General features: G+C 39.7%; 1 protein-coding gene and 1 non-coding gene across 13 annotated transcripts in view; both read left to right on the top strand.

The window, feature by feature from the left end:
• Positions 1-15,518, top strand: part of BRCA1 (BRCA1 DNA repair associated) — a 63,276-nt gene that overhangs the window by 40,007 nt on the left and 7,751 nt on the right. For all 12 annotated transcript variants that reach the window (XM_036269564.1, XM_036269576.1, XM_036269572.1 and 9 more), the window contains 6 exons: positions 1,438-1,622; positions 6,075-6,376; positions 9,993-10,080; positions 12,212-12,289; positions 12,770-12,810; positions 14,898-14,981. In XM_036269564.1, the coding sequence (XP_036125457.1) occupies positions 1,438-1,622; positions 6,075-6,376; positions 9,993-10,080; positions 12,212-12,289; positions 12,770-12,810; positions 14,898-14,981 (778 nt within the window). The remainder of the gene's footprint in view (positions 1-1,437; positions 1,623-6,074; positions 6,377-9,992; positions 10,081-12,211; positions 12,290-12,769; positions 12,811-14,897; positions 14,982-15,518) is intronic.
• LOC118635206 lies at positions 5,155-5,261 on the top strand. The gene has a single exon (XR_004960529.1). It is a non-coding gene; the product is annotated as a U6 spliceosomal RNA (small nuclear RNA).

Raw genomic sequence — 15,518 nt, 5'->3', positions numbered from 1 at the left:
GGCACATGCCAAGGTTGCAGGCTCAATCCCTAGTGGGGGGCATGTGGGAGGCTGCCAATGATGTTTCTCTCTCATATCAAAGTTTCTGTCTCTCCCTTCCTCTCTGTCTAGAAAATCAATAAAAAACATTTAAAAAACATATTAAAAAAATACCTATTTTCTCATTTGATCTTTACAACACTGTGAAGGTAAAAGGACAAGTTCTGGAGTATTATTCCTATTTTCACAGTTCAGGAAAGAGTCTCAGAGCCATTAGAGTCATACATCTCACCAATCTAGGGAGGAAGAGGAATTCATATTTATTGAATTCCTACTGAGTGTACGTATATTTTTACTTGTCTTTCTGGGACTAGTGACAAGTTGTCAAAAATCTCATTGCACCATCTTTTCCAAACCTCTTGGACCGGACTGAGGATATATTTTTGAGCCTGGGGTACTGGCACTGTGGCCTGACAGAAATAAAAGATCTGGGCTTTTTAGGCACTAAACTCATTATTAGAGGCAATGACTTCATTGCTGGACTTTAACTAGTTGATCTTATCAACCATTTAATATTCAGACAAAATATTTCTGTTCGTCTTCCCCGTCCCGCTAAGAGACTTCTGTCAAAGAACCTACACATTTGATTGAACTTCCTCCTCTACTATACTACTTGAGAGCAGCAGTTTAGGTCTTGCTCATCTTTAATCTACAGAACTTAGTTTTAGTGTCTGAATCCTAGTAAACGCCCAATTTGAATTAATTAGCTGATCTCTGAGGTCCTTAAATCTGTTAAGTACCTTAATCAGCAAAGATCTAAAACCTGAAAGAGTAAAGGAATCGTTTACTGTGTATATATACTCTTCTAATAGTGTTTTATAGCTGGCTTTTGTTTTTACAAGGACTCGACGTTGAAAAGGCAGAAGATAAGGATGATTCTATGCATTTTTCTAAAATTGGATATAGGAAGAATGAATCTGCCCTGGTCAGTTTGGCTCAGCGGTTAGAGTGTTGACACGTGCACCAGAGAGTCCTGGGCTTGGTTATCGCTAAGGGCACGTACCTTAGTTGTGGTTTGTCCCTGACCCCAGTTGGGGTCATGTGGGTGCAACCAATTGATATGTCTCTCTCACATCGATGTTTCTCTCTCTCTTCCTTCCACTCTATCAAGATAAATGCAAAAATGTCCTCGGGTGAGGATAAAAAAATAATAATTAAAAAAAAAAGAATGAATCTGACAATGATTTTCATTAAATTTCTGCTCACCTGAAGATATTTTTCTGTTTATCTTCAGTTAGAGTGGGAGGGGAAGGGAGGGGAAGGGGAAGGGAGAAACATCTAGGCAGTCACTTGGGTATCTCTCCAACAATGAGCTGTTTCACTTATACTTTGGTTGCCCAGGAAGTATAAGTCCTTTCATGAACTGTGGTGATGATTTTCTCCTTTCATCCTTTCTAGGTCTTCTGAATCCCAGTTGTTAGATCACAGGTGGTATGTATACCACCACTCACAGAGTCTTCGGAACAGAAACTGCCCATCTCAAAAAGAGTTCACTAAGGGTGTTGTTGAAGAGGTGCCACAACTAACCAAGTCTGAGGCCCAAGATTTAGTGGAGCAATCTTATTTGCCAAGACAAGATTTAGGTAATATTTCATCCGCTGTGTTGGACAAAACTTTTATTTTACACTGAATTTTATCTAAAGGTATTCTGGTTAATCATCTTTCAGATGTACTAGTATATCATGAATGCATCTGTTATACTTAAACCCATTTTTAAAAAATAGCTTGAATGTTGCCCTGGCCAGTGTGGCTCAGTGGATAGAGCATCGAGCTTGCTCACCAAGCAGTCTCAGGTTTGATTCCAGGTCAAGGGCAGGCACATACCTGGGTTGCAGGTATGATCCCTGGCCCCTGTCAGGGTGCATTCAGAAGGCAACCAATTGGTGTGTCTCTCTCACATCGATCTTTCTCTTTTGCTTCCTCCCTCCCTCCTTTCCACTCTTATCTAAAAATCAATGGAAAAATATTCTCGGATGACAACCAAAAAAAAAAAAGCTTGAGTGTTAATCCAAATTTACTTGAAAATTATTGCAGTTGTTAATCTGTCTATTGGTTTAATTCTTTTTGAAGATGATAGTCTTGATGTGTTCTAAATATTTCATTCCAACTGTTAGATAAGAGTTCTAGGGCCCTAGAATAAAGTTTTAGGCCTATCCTTGATTGAAAAAGGAGTCAGATCTCCACAGTAAGCTCTTACTTTCTGAATTAATGAATATAAATGACTATATATTTTATGCCTTACAAATCACTTTAAATTAATGGTATAGTTTTATGGCTTGTAAATAAAAATTTGAATTAGTAAAGAAAATTTTAAATTAATCCTCAAAAACACATTATCATAAAAGGTGCTCTTTGGCCCTGGCCGGTTTGACTCAGCGGTTAGACTGTCAGCCTGCGGTCCTGAGAGACCCGGGTTCGGTTCCCACTAAGGGCATGTACCTCGGTTGCAGTTTGTCCCCGGCCCTGGTTGGGTCGTGTGGGTGGCAACCACTCGACGTGTCCCTTTCACGTCGATGTTTCTCTCTCTCTCCCCCTCTCACTCTCTCTAAACAAAAAATGGAAAAAATGTCCTCGGGTGAGGATAAAAAATAAAAATAAAAAGGTGCTCTTTGGCATTTAAATGTGGTATTTGGCCATTTTTAGGAATCTCATATATTTTACTTAGTTATGCTTACTTCCTGATGGAGTGACATTTTCTAATTTATTTATTCATTTTTTTTTTATCCTCACCCGAGGATATTTTTCCATTTTTTGTACAGATAGAGTGGGAGGGAGAGAGAGGAAGGGAGAGAGAGAGAGAAACATCGACGTGAAGGGACACATCGAGTGGCTGCCACCCGCACGACCAACCAGGGCCGGGGACAAACTGCAACCGAAGTACGTGCCCTTAGCGGGAACCGAACCCGGGTCTCTCCGGACCGCAGGCGGACGCTCTAACCGCTGAGCCAAACCGGCCAGGGCAGGAGTGACATTTTCTGAAATGTTTCATGGATGGTCTCCTATTTTTAATTTGGTAATGATATCGTCAAGGATGACAAAACAAAAATTAGTCCTTCTCATATTTCAATCTTTTTTTCCCCCTTTCTTACTAAAGTACTATGTGTTCATTGCCAAACAGTTGGAGAATATGGGTAATAAAAAAGGTTATTTAAATTAGATAAAATAAATGACCAAAATTACAAAAAGCATACTTTACAGTATTTCATTTCATGGATTCTATGATGCAAATTTTTTCATGTTAGGACTCTGAAATAGGATAGCATCTTAAAATTGCATTAAAATATAACAAAATTTATTATCTTAATCATTTTTAAGTGTTCAGTCATGTTAAGTATATTTCCATTGTTGTGCAACTGTTCTCTAGAACTTGTTCATCTTGCGAAACTGAACCTGTACCCATTAAACAGCAACTCTCTACTCCCCCCTACCCCATCCTTTGTTTCTAAGATTTTGGCGACTTTAAATACTTCATATTAGTGGAATAGTAAAGCATTTGTCCTTTTGTGACTGACTTCTTTCACTTGGCACAGCAATTTTCAACCTTTTCATCTCATAACATACACATTAATTACAAAAATTCGGGAGCACACCAGAAAATATATTTTTTGCCCATCTAACCAAAAAAAAGTATGATTTTGATTCATTCACACCAGATGACTATTGTTGTATTGGCTGATGACATTTTTTTGTTTGACAGTCTAAGGAAAAAGAGGTCAGTGCCCCTGACTAAATAGGTCTGGTATTGCATATTTTAAAATTTCTTGCAGGCACACCATTGACAATCGCTGCCTTAGCATAATGTCCACATGTTTGTATCATGTGACAGGATTTTCTTCTTTTTTTAAAGCTATTCATACAACTTTTTAAAAAACATTGTATAGCCCTGGCCAGTTGTTCAGTGGTTAGAGCGTCGGCCTGCAGTCCAGAGAGACCTGGGTTCGGTTCCTGTTAAGGGCATGTACCTCGGTTGCAGTTTGTCCCTGTCTCTGGTTGGGTTGTGTGGGTGGCAACCACTCGATGTGTCTCTCTCACGTCGATGTTTCTCTGTCTCCCTCCCACTCTATATGAACAAAATAAATAAATAAATAAATAAATAAGAAACCATTGTATATGCCCTGGCTGGCTTGGCTTAGTGGTTAGAGTGTCTGCCTGTGGACTACAGGGTCGTGGGTTTGGTTCCTGGTCAGGGTCATGTACCTGGGTTACAGGTTTAAAAATTTTTTATTTTTTTATCCTCACTCAAGGACATTTTTCCATTTTTTATTCAGATAGAGCAGGAGGAAGAGAGAGAGAGACAAACATTGACGTGAAAGGGACACATGGAGTGGTTGCCACCCACACGACCCAACCAGGGCCAGGGACAAACTGCAATTGAGGTACATACCCTTAGCGGGAACTGAACCCGGGCCTCTCCGGACGCTCTAACCGCTTAGCCAAACCAGCCAGGGCGTACAGGTTTAATTCCTGGCCCCAGTCGGCAACCAACTGATATGTCTCTCTCACATCGATGTTGCTCTCTCTCCCTTTCACTCTGTCTAAAAAGTAATGGAAAAATCTCCTCTGGTGATTCAAAAGGAAAAAAGAAAAACTATTTTATGTATAGACCACGTTTTCTTTATCCATTCATTTATTGATAAACACTTGGGTTGCATTCGCTCTTGGCGATTATAAATAATGCTGCAGTGGACATAAGTATGTACATTTCTGTGTTTCATAGTAATTAAATTTAATTGGTGAAGAAGACTTAATTGGAATAGATTTAGGTTGTTTTAGCGGGAACTGAACCCGGGTCTCTCCGGACCGCAGGCCAATGCTCTAACCACTGAACCAAACTGGCCAGGGCGATTTAGGTTGTTTTTAAAACTTTACTATTATAAACAATATTGCCCGGCCAGTGTGGCTCAGTGGTTGAGTGTTGAACCATGCACCAAGAGGTCGCCAGTTTTATTCCCAGTCAGGGCACATGCCCACATTGTGGGCCAAATTACCATTGGGGGCCATGCACAAGGGAGCCAGTTAATGTTCTCTCTCTCATCGATGTTTCTACCTCTCTCCCTCTCCCTTCCAATCTCTCTAAAATCAATAAAGAAAAAAAATTTTTTTAAATCATAATATGTGCTCACTTCGGCACCACATATACTAAAATTGGAACGATACAGAGAAGATTAGCATGGCCCCTGTGCAAGGATTACACGCAAATTCATGAAGTGTTCCATGTTTTAAAAAAAACAATATTGCAGTGGACATTTCTATGACTAAGCTTGTGCATACATCTTTTATCTCATTAGGATACATTTCTAAAACTTTAATTATTTACTGAAAGTGTAAACACACATGGCTTTTGGAATGTAATGACAAATTGTTTTTTAAAAAAGTTAAGTCACCGACCTAGCCAGTTTGGCTTAGCAGTTAGAACTTTGGTCCGAGGAACAGAGAGTCCCAGGTTCAGTTCCCACTAAGGGCATGCACCTCGGTTCCAGTTTGTCCCCAGCCCTGGTTGGGGTCATGTGGGTGGCAACCACTCAGTGTTTCTCTCTTCCTCCCTCTATCCCTCCTACTCTATCTGAAGATAAATGAAAAGTGTCCTCAGGTGAGGATAAAAAAAAGAAAGTTAATTCACCACACTGGCTAGTTTGGCTCACGGTTAGAGCATCGGCCCACAGACCAATGAGTCCGGGTTCGATTCAGTCACCTTGCACCTAACTTGATCTTTTTTTTTTAAATCCACACCTGAGGATATTTTTCCATTCATCTTCAGATAGAGAAGGGGAGAGAGAGAAAGAGAGAGAGAGAAGCATCGCCATGAGTTGACTCCCTCACCACCCCAACCAGGGCTGGGGATCAAACTTCAACTGAGGTACATGCCCCTGACCAGAATCGACCCCTCAACTCCTTGGTCTGCAGGACCATGCTCCAATAGCTGAGTCCAACTGGCCTGGGCACTTGATCTGTCTTTTTAATTTGTAGCAGAAACTAGATGTTGTAATTCAAGATTCATTGTTACGTAGATTAAATTTCTTCCCCATTCCTTTCAGAGGGAACCCCTTACCTAGAATCTGGAATCAGCCTCTTCTCTGATGACCCAGAGTCTGAAGACAGAGCTTCAGAGCCAATTCATGTTTATAGCATACCAACTTCAGCCTCTGCATTGAAATTACCCCAATGTCAAGTTGAAGAATCTGCCAAGAGTCAAGTGGTTGCTCATACTACTAATACTGCTGGGTATAATGTGAGGGAAGAAACTGTGAGCAGGGAGAAGCCAGAAGTGATATCTTCAATAAAAACAGTCAACGAAAGAATATCTATGGTGGCATCAGGCTTGACCTCAAAAGAATTTGTAAGTGTGTCCATATATATCTCCCTAAAGACAGAGACTTCATTAACATACTACAATAGTTTTAAATAGGTACTAGCAATAAATAACTTACAGGAAGAAATCTAGGAAGCAGGCACAATTCTATGTAATATAATTTTCATTACTAATTTCTGAAATTTTGAGCCTAGGTAGAACTCTAGCATGGATTATTTTGTATAAATTTACTTATGAAACTAGTATTAGTCTGGCCCGTGTGGCTCAGTGGTTAAGCATCGACCCATGCACCAAGAGGTTGCTGGTTCGATTCCTGGTCAGGACACATGCCCAGGTTGTGGGCCCAATCCTCAGTGGAGGGCATGCTGGAGGCAGCCACTCAATGTTCTCTCTCATCGATGTTTCTGTCTTTCTCTTTCTCTCTCTTCCTCTCTCTTTGAGGATAAATAAAGAAAAATAGTTATTAGCCCTGGCTGCATGGCTCATTTAGTTAGAGCATCATCTTGATATGCCAACGGTGTGTGTTCAATCCTTGGTCAGGGCACATACAAAGAGCAACCAATGAGCCCTGGTCGGTTTGGCTCAGCTGTTAGAGCAGAGTGTCAACGTGCGGACCAATGAGTTGCAGGTTCAATTTTGGCCAAGGGCACGTACCTCGGTTGCAGTTTATCCCCAGCCCTGGTTGGGTCGTGCGGAAGGCAACTAGTCGATGTGGCTCTATCACATCGATGTTTTTCTGTGTCTCTCTCTCACTCTCTCCCTCCCACTCTGATGATAAATGGAAAAGTATCCTCGTGGGAGGAATAAAAATTTAAACAAAGAAGCAACCAATAAATGCATAAATAAGTGGAACAACAAGTTGATGTCTCTCTATCAAATAAATTTTTTACAAAACAATTATTCAGTATTAGCAGAGAGACTATAGTTTTGGGTATGATATAGAGCTTTTTTCATTTTCATTTTATTTATTTATTATTATTTTATTTTTTAGAGAGGAAGGGAAAGAGAAAAACATCAATGTGAGAGAGAAACATCTATCGGCTGCCTCCTGCATACTCCCCATTGGGGATCGAGCCCAAAACCCAGGCATGTACCCTGACTGGGAATCGAACCAGGACCTCTCAGTCCCTGGGATGACGCTCCATCCACTGAGCCACACCGGCCAGCTTATTTTTATTTTAAAAAGCAAGTAGATGTAGCTATGCTCCCCAGAAGATATCTTTTCCCCACCTTGGTTCACATCTGAGAGAACACACCAGCATGATTAATTAAATTCAAACTGGTTTTGCCCGGCCGGTGTGGCTTAGTGGTTGAGCATCAACCCATGCACCAAGAGGTCGCCGGTTCGATTGCCACTCAGCGCACATGCCCAATACGGGGCATGGCGGAGACGGCCGATAGATGTTCTCTCTCATCGATGCATCAACCCATGCACCAAGAGGTCGCCGGTTCGATTGCCAGTCAGCGCACATGCCCAATACGGGGCATGGCGGAGGCGGCCGATAGATGTTCTCTCTCATCGATGTTTCTATCTCTCTCTCTCCCCCTCTCCCTTTATTTCTCTCTAAAAATAAGTAAAGAAAAAAAATGTTTTAACATCGGTTCCAAGCCACTGCCAGGTAATAGCATTTCTTCAGTGTTTATTTGCTTTTATCCTGGCTTGTGACACAGTTATTCAATAGCCTGCCCTATCATTTCAGTAGTCCCTCCTCCCTATGAAGGTTCTGACATATCCTTGGGCCTCTCATGCCAGAAACAGGAATTGTTTCACACTGTGGAATATACCCATTAAAATACTAAGACCACTGAAACATTGCTTCTAATTGGGCTGAGTGTAGGTTTTAGACGTCTTAGGAAATTTAACTCCCACATAATTAATCATCGTTGGTATCACTTCATAATAAAATAATTGAGTGGATATATCTTAAAGAACCATGATAACACACCAGAGTATCAAATGGATTCAATAGTGGGTGTAATTTATTACACATTACGAGATGACCCATTCCTTCTTAAGTATCTTTCTTAATATATCCTTCCTAGGATAAGAACCATTTCTCATTCTAAGTTCTCTATGGGTAGCAGCTTAGCATAACATTCTTCTTGGCCAAATGTGCCCCAATACTAAAAGGACAAAGGTAAGCTGTGTCTGCCCTAGAAGATACAATGAATAAATTCTCATCATTAATGCTAGAATTCTAATTTCACAACCAGGTGCCCAGACTAGCTATTTGCTCTGAAAATTGATACCTGTATCTGTTTATGTTGCTCTTGATCATTTGCCTACATATCTAGAATTCCCATTTATTCATTGAAAATTAGCATTCCTTATTTGTTTTGAAGTTTAGCTTTTCAGAGAAAGCTAAAATGATCTAATTTTTCTTGCCATGGGCAATTCTGAGCTGCAGATTAAACTGTAAGTGGCTTGGGTACATATTGTCTTTAAACGAGCAAAGAGGAAAAATTTTCAGCTCTATTCAGATTTGAAGTGTGGTCAGTTTATTATGAAAGCTGCCGACTGTATTACACATGATTAATTCTGAAGCCCATTTTAAGATGATCTTTTCAGCAGTTGCTCTTCTAACTTAACACAGTTCAAGGCTGAGGCTTCAGCAATTAATGAGTTCAGAATTGCTAATGATCCTGGTAGAGGGCAGTGGCAGAATGGAGGAGGATGTCATTAGCTTCTCTAGCCTGCGTTTTCAGTGCCCTGTGGCCGTATGGAATGAGGCAGCATGAAAGAAGAGTAGCCTGATCTCCATTGTAATATTGTGCAGCACATAAATATTGGCGTGGGTGGCGATGGCTCATAAATGATGGCTCTTGGAAAACAGTTATTTACCAAAGAGTACCTACTAATTATGTCAACTCTGTTCATAATGGATCTGGTTAATTTCTTTTACTTCCTATTGATTTTTATTTGGTTGATAGAGAATAGCTAGAAGGCTCAAGATTTCTTTTGGGAATAATATGAGTTTCTTCCAGTTCTCTTCTTAAAAGGAATTGATAGTTTTTACATGCTTGACTTGAATGTTTTATAGCTATCAGAGGGTTGCATCTTGTTTGTTTGCTTGTTTTAATCCTCACCCAAGGACATGCTTAGAGAGAGAAACGTCGATGTGAGAGAGAAACATGGATCAGTTGCCTTCCCTATGTGTCCCAACTGAGAATCAAACTGGCAACCTTTCAGTGATAGGATGATGCTCAACCAACAGAGCCATTCTGACCAGGCGCATCTTGTTTTTAAGCCATATACCTGTAACATAACTTTCTGTGTAGGCTAGTTACCTCTCAGCTCATATAGTGTAGGCTGATAAATCTGTATTATAGTATAGTAGAGTAACACACACAAAGAAACTAGATATCTTAGGGAATGCAATGATACCTGCTATTAAAGGGAAAATTAATATTATTTTGAATTCTTGGTTATTGTTCATGTCTCCTAGCATGAATTACTTTAGAATGTTTTCCTCTGATTTGTACATAATTTGCATTAAATTGCTATTTATTTTGAGATTTCAGACATGCTAGAATAAAAAATGTACCTTTTCTGGGAGAAAAAAAATGTTAATTCAAAGCTAGGATAACTAATGCTCTGAGCTCTGCTAGAGGTAATTTATAATAATATTTGATTTGATTTCAGATGCTTGTGCACAAATTTGCCAGAAAACACCACATCTCTTTAACAAATGTAATTACTGAAGAGACTACTCATGTCATCATGAAAACAGGTATACCAAGAACCTTTATAGTACGTGTTGCATCTATTACATAGAACTACATGGAGAAACGAAAGTATGTATTAAGCATAGCATGGGTGAAAGTCTTCCAGTAGTCTATCAATTATTGTTTTGTGAAAGAAAAAATAATAGTTTTGCTACATCCCGTGACCTGCTTTTGTTTTGGGTTAAGATTTGGAGAGTGGTGAACCAGAACCACGAACCACTTCTGCTAGTCCACCCTACCTGGACTGCTCTGTGTGAAGGGCTGTCTGGTAAGGCAGAGCTCAAGTCCTGGAGGAACAAATGGGGCAAAGAGGAGAATGGGACGGAACTGAGTCTTTATTCAAAATCTGGGTGGTTGAAAACCCTAGCTCCATGTCCATTCCATGCCCTAGCTTCACACAAACACTAGTTTGAATGTGATTGAGAGTTTTTCAGGAAATAAGTCCAATGTCAGCTCTGAGATAGCCTAGCATATGAAGAAGGGAGAACAGAAAGGGAAAATTCGTTTGTCCTACACCTTCCCCTTTTAAGTCCTAATTATGACTCCAGTGATCACAGAGACCTCAAAGGCTTTTAGTTGGCTGTAAGCTAAATCTGAGTAAATGTTTCAGGGCTGCTAAAAGGCTTGCTTGAAATTGGGCCTGTTTAACGCAATCCTAATGTCTATAGCAAGTAAAGTAAAAATCCTGACCCCCCCACTCCCCCACCCCCCGTTTTCTGCTGGGATGACCGGAAGACGCGTACTCTGTTTTGAGCACTACACTTTCCTTTTAAGCTGGTCACTGACATGTTAGAGAGTGTTTATCCAGAAGTTGATGATGAAAAGGGATTCCAAACAATGTCATTTGAAGAACAGATGAAGCAATAAGACTTAAGGAACAAGACCACTGTCTTCAAATGTTTGACGATTTGTCATTTGGAAGAGGAATTAGACATGCTCACGGGCTTCAGGAAGCAGAGACCAGTCAGTGCATGCGGCACACTTTCTAACAAAGCTACTCAGGAAATCAACGGTCCACTGTTCACTTTGCTGCAGGTCCTTGAGTAGAGGGTCCGGACCCCTTAGCAGGGGCACATTGCTTTAGAACCTCTAAGGTTCCACAGATCGTTCCACGGGGTCAGAGGATAATACTCACAGGAACCAGGTGCCAGAAAAAGTTACCTCAAACCAAGTACTGCTTGAGAGTTGAATGTCATTAAAGTTTAATATATCTTAAGCTATAGGTTTGGATCAAAGCTGCTGGAAGGTGAAGAGAAAACTTTAAAATGTAAATTAAATCTAAAGTAATTAGTCTTTAAAATCAAAGGCAATAAAACTGTTGAAGTAAAAATGAGCTAACATTTCTGAGTTTAAAGCATATTATTAAATCAACTTTCACAGCAGTTAAATAAAAAGCTATAAAACTGTGATGAAAGAAAAAAGATTTTAATAATTCGTGAACAATTCTGTGAGGGAGAATGGCTCTTGCTACTACTGGCAGGTGGACTGCAGTGCTTAGGATTTAGTTAAATACATTTATTTCCTCATTTTGCTTAGTTCCTCAAAGTGGTTTATGAAACACTAGGATATAAACAGAAGTGATTCTTCAGCTATTGCTTTCTGAAATACATATGCAATGGGGAGCAAAGCTGTGAAAGTACTCTGTATTTTTCTGTTCCTCTTGGATAACTAGGAATTAAGAGGTTAGGATTCTCCAGGTAGAAGTCTGCGGGTGAAAATGTGTCACTTAATTGACATTTCAGATACAGGATTTTAACAACACTGTTTTTTTCTCCTTCTATATGTTGCCATCCAGTAAAATAAATCTTCCCCATCCACATGTATCAATACTACTGATGTGGATAATTCCTTGAACACAGGGATGGAAGTCTGTAGCCAGTCTTAGCATCTAGAAGAAAGGGCAGACATTTCTTCTGGTTTTAACTTCATATAAGACTTTTTCAACTTCCAAAGACCCACACATGCTGGTTATAATTAGGGGTGTTTGCAGCCTCTAATTCTGTCACCAGGGTATTGGAATCATCGATCCAGATTGGTTTCAAGTAGCATATGGATTTGAAACTCTTTAGCTTATTAGAGCAGCACTTCTGACTCTGTTTTCAACTTCTGATCCTTTGGATATTTTTCATTCTGCAGATGCTGAGTTTGTATGTGAACGGACACTGAAATATTTTCTAGGAATTGCAGGAGGAAAATGGGTAGTTAGCTATTTCTGTAAGTACAGCATGTTTCTTCCCTCTTCCCTGCAACACTTCAGAATTGCATATTTACATTTAACATCTTAACACCCAAGGTTTTTTTTGTGTTTTTTTTTTTGCTGATGCTGAATCTGAATAACCTAAAGGTCTTTTATGATAACTCTAAACTAGCTTTATTTTTAATGCATATGGATTTCTTATAACTAATAGGACCTAATTGGCTCCTAGCAATGTTAGCATAGAACTAGGGATTTGTTTAATAGTAATCAGAAATCTGTGTGCGGCAGGCACTGTTCCAGTGTTTGGATTAAGTGTCAACTGTGTTTCCAGAAAGAAATCTCTACTACAAGTCTTACTAAGGAACTGGGGCTTTATTGTGACGGGACTTCTGCTCAGTGTTATTCCTCCCGGGCATTTACGTGAATCATTTCATCATCCACCTCCGCAAAAAGAGCATGTTCTGCATTGTGACCTCTCTTTTCTGTGATTTCTTTAGGGGTGACCCAGTCTATTAAAGAAAGAAAGATTCTAGATGAGGTAGGTACTCGTTGTTGCAAACTAATCAGAAAGACTTCATACTGCTGAGTCACTTAATCACTGGGAATGTAGCTGCTTCCTTCCTTGCACCACTTTCCACAGATTTTCTTTGTTGATGGGGATGGTCAAGAGTTATGCAGAGTAAACCCGGAAATTCTGTGTCCTCACTCGCTTGTTCTGAATTTCAGTAGAAATAATCCTTTTCTTGGAGGAAGAAAAAGAAATTCAAAAAGCAGAAAAAAGATTCATAAAAAAAAGCACTAGACCCACCTAAATCTACATGCATAGACCTTGATAGAGAACTGGTTGTTCACTGTTGTTGAAGAAAAAGCCTTCACATAAATATGCAAATGTATTTGTTTAGAAATCAGGTTCCTTTGGAGAGATGTTACTCTCTGATACTGAGAATAGTGAGAGGGAAATAAGATGAGTATAGAAGGATAAATAATTTTAGAACAGAGCTATCTAAGAGCTGCTGGTGACAACAGATCAGGGAAACTAAAGCTAGCAAGTATTCAGTATATTCATAATTAATTAAGTGATATTTGTATTTGTTTTAACTTTCATTCAGTGGCTTATATTATTGGGAACCTACTTTGTGCTGAACACCAAGAATACAGCAGTAAGCAACACTGACAGATCATGCTCTTGTCAGGTTCTTGTTCTGTTGAGAGAAAATACACAATAATAAAGATAATTTAAGATACCAATAAATACAGTGAACAGCAGGTTGACTACTTTAGTTAAGGAGATCAGGGGTGACTTTTGAAACGCTGGAGCTGAAACCTAAAACACAAAGAATTGGCCTTGGAAAATATAGGTAACAAGTGTAGGCAGCAGAACAGCAAGCATAAAGTTCATGCGGTAAGGATGACCTTATTTGTTAAGAAAAATAGACTAGTGTAGCTTTGTGAATAATCAGCATGGAGCAGAGGTTAGACAAGGGGTTAGAGAAGGTCAGAGACAAGGGCCAGATCAGGTAGGATATGGTATAAGTCATGTAACCAATATGAATTGGGAACATCAAGATGGTATGAAGAGGTTAGTTTAAGATATGTTTGGAGAAAGGACTTCCTAATGGGTTATATTTGGAAGATGAGGTAAAGGGGGGAATTGAGAGGGTGATGCTTAGGTTTTCGCCTGAATTACAGGATGGATGTTAGTAATGCTAAATTGGGCAAGGAAGACGGAGGAGGTACATAGTGGGGGATTGGGGCAGGTAGAATCAAGAGTTTATTTTAAATTACATCAATAACAATCAGTTTTTTAAAACGTTCTTTTTTACATGTGTAACTTTGGGGACTTACACTAGACATCCAGGTAGAGAGGTTAAGTCAGGACAGGGGTACATTCAGGCCTATAAATTTGAGGGTCATCTCCAAATAGATGACACATTTATTATTAGAATCTTCTCACTCAAGCAACTAGGAAGTATTAAGTGGTCCTTCCCCTAATTTAAGCCTGTGGTTATACTATCATGACTTTATTTTGCAATACTCTTGGCAATAGATATGATCTTCCCCTACAACCTGAGTTCCATTCAGAATTGTTTCTAAGCATTCTTCCTCTAATTTCTCCCAAAAGCTCTAACCTCCCCAATCCCATTATTCTCATCCTTGACCAGTCAAAATACTGATAAGCAAAACCTTTTTCTTCAGTGTATTACGTGTATAGTTTATTAATTTGGTTTCATTAACTAAATCAGTGAAAATCTGAAAAGCCCTTAGATGGTAATTGATATAAGAGATCAGGAATTCTCCAGTTATCCTTGTAACAGCACAGTATTAGCAGTTTAATCTAAATGCTAAGTGAATGTTTTGAGAGGAGATAGATGTTGAAAATTAAAATACATTAAGTTCCAGTGAGGTGAAAAGCCAATTGTTAATTTCTGCCCACAAAGATTTGCTTCAGGGGATTGATTTCAGCAGCTGAGATGCTGGTCGTTTCATCCAGTCCACCAAAAAGAATGATTTGAGAGTAGCAGTCAAAACAATACTCAGTTCCTTACTACAACAAATCTACTCTGCTTCCATTGAAGGAGGCTTCCCTTTCTCTGATCACTGTGGTTTGCATTTGTCTTCTTTCAGCGTGATTTTGAAGTCAGGGGAGATGTTATCAATGGAAGGAACCACCAAGGTCCAAAGCGAGCAAGAGAATCCCAGGACAAAAAGGTAAAGCCCTCCTCCCTCGTATTGACAAAAACCCTACCAACCCTCTGCATTCCAGCCCCCTTAGTTCGTCTTTTTTTTTTATTCTCACCCAAGGATATTTTTGCATTCATCTTCAGATAGAGTGGGATGGGGAGAGGGAGGAAGAGAGAGAGAGAAACATTGATGTGAGAGAGACACATCGAGTGGTTGCCACCCACAGGACTCCAAACGGAGTGGGGGACAAACTGCAACTGAGGTACGTGCCCTTAGCAGGAACTGAATCCAGTACTCTCTGGTCTGCAGGCCAACGCTCTAACCACTGAGCCAAACCTGCTAAGGCTTAGTTCATCTTTTAAAGGATATTACATACTGCTAGGTGCTTCCATATAGTTTCTTTTTTAGTCCTAGCCCAACAAGGTAAATAAGTATTGTATCCATTTTATGAATGAAGGGGCTTAGAGGTTTAGAGAAACAATGTAATTTGGTCCAGTCTGGGGTTCAAATGTGAGCTGATAAGTGGCAGAGCTGGTATTTGAAACAAATATGAATCAAAGCCTT

This window comes from Molossus molossus, unplaced genomic scaffold, assembly GCF_014108415.1.
Source record: "Molossus molossus isolate mMolMol1 unplaced genomic scaffold, mMolMol1.p scaffold_m16_p_19, whole genome shotgun sequence".
Classification (NCBI taxonomy): Eukaryota; Metazoa; Chordata; class Mammalia; order Chiroptera; family Molossidae; genus Molossus; species Molossus molossus.
Note: the sequence above shows the minus strand (reverse complement) of the source record. Positions and strands in the feature narration are given on the sequence as shown.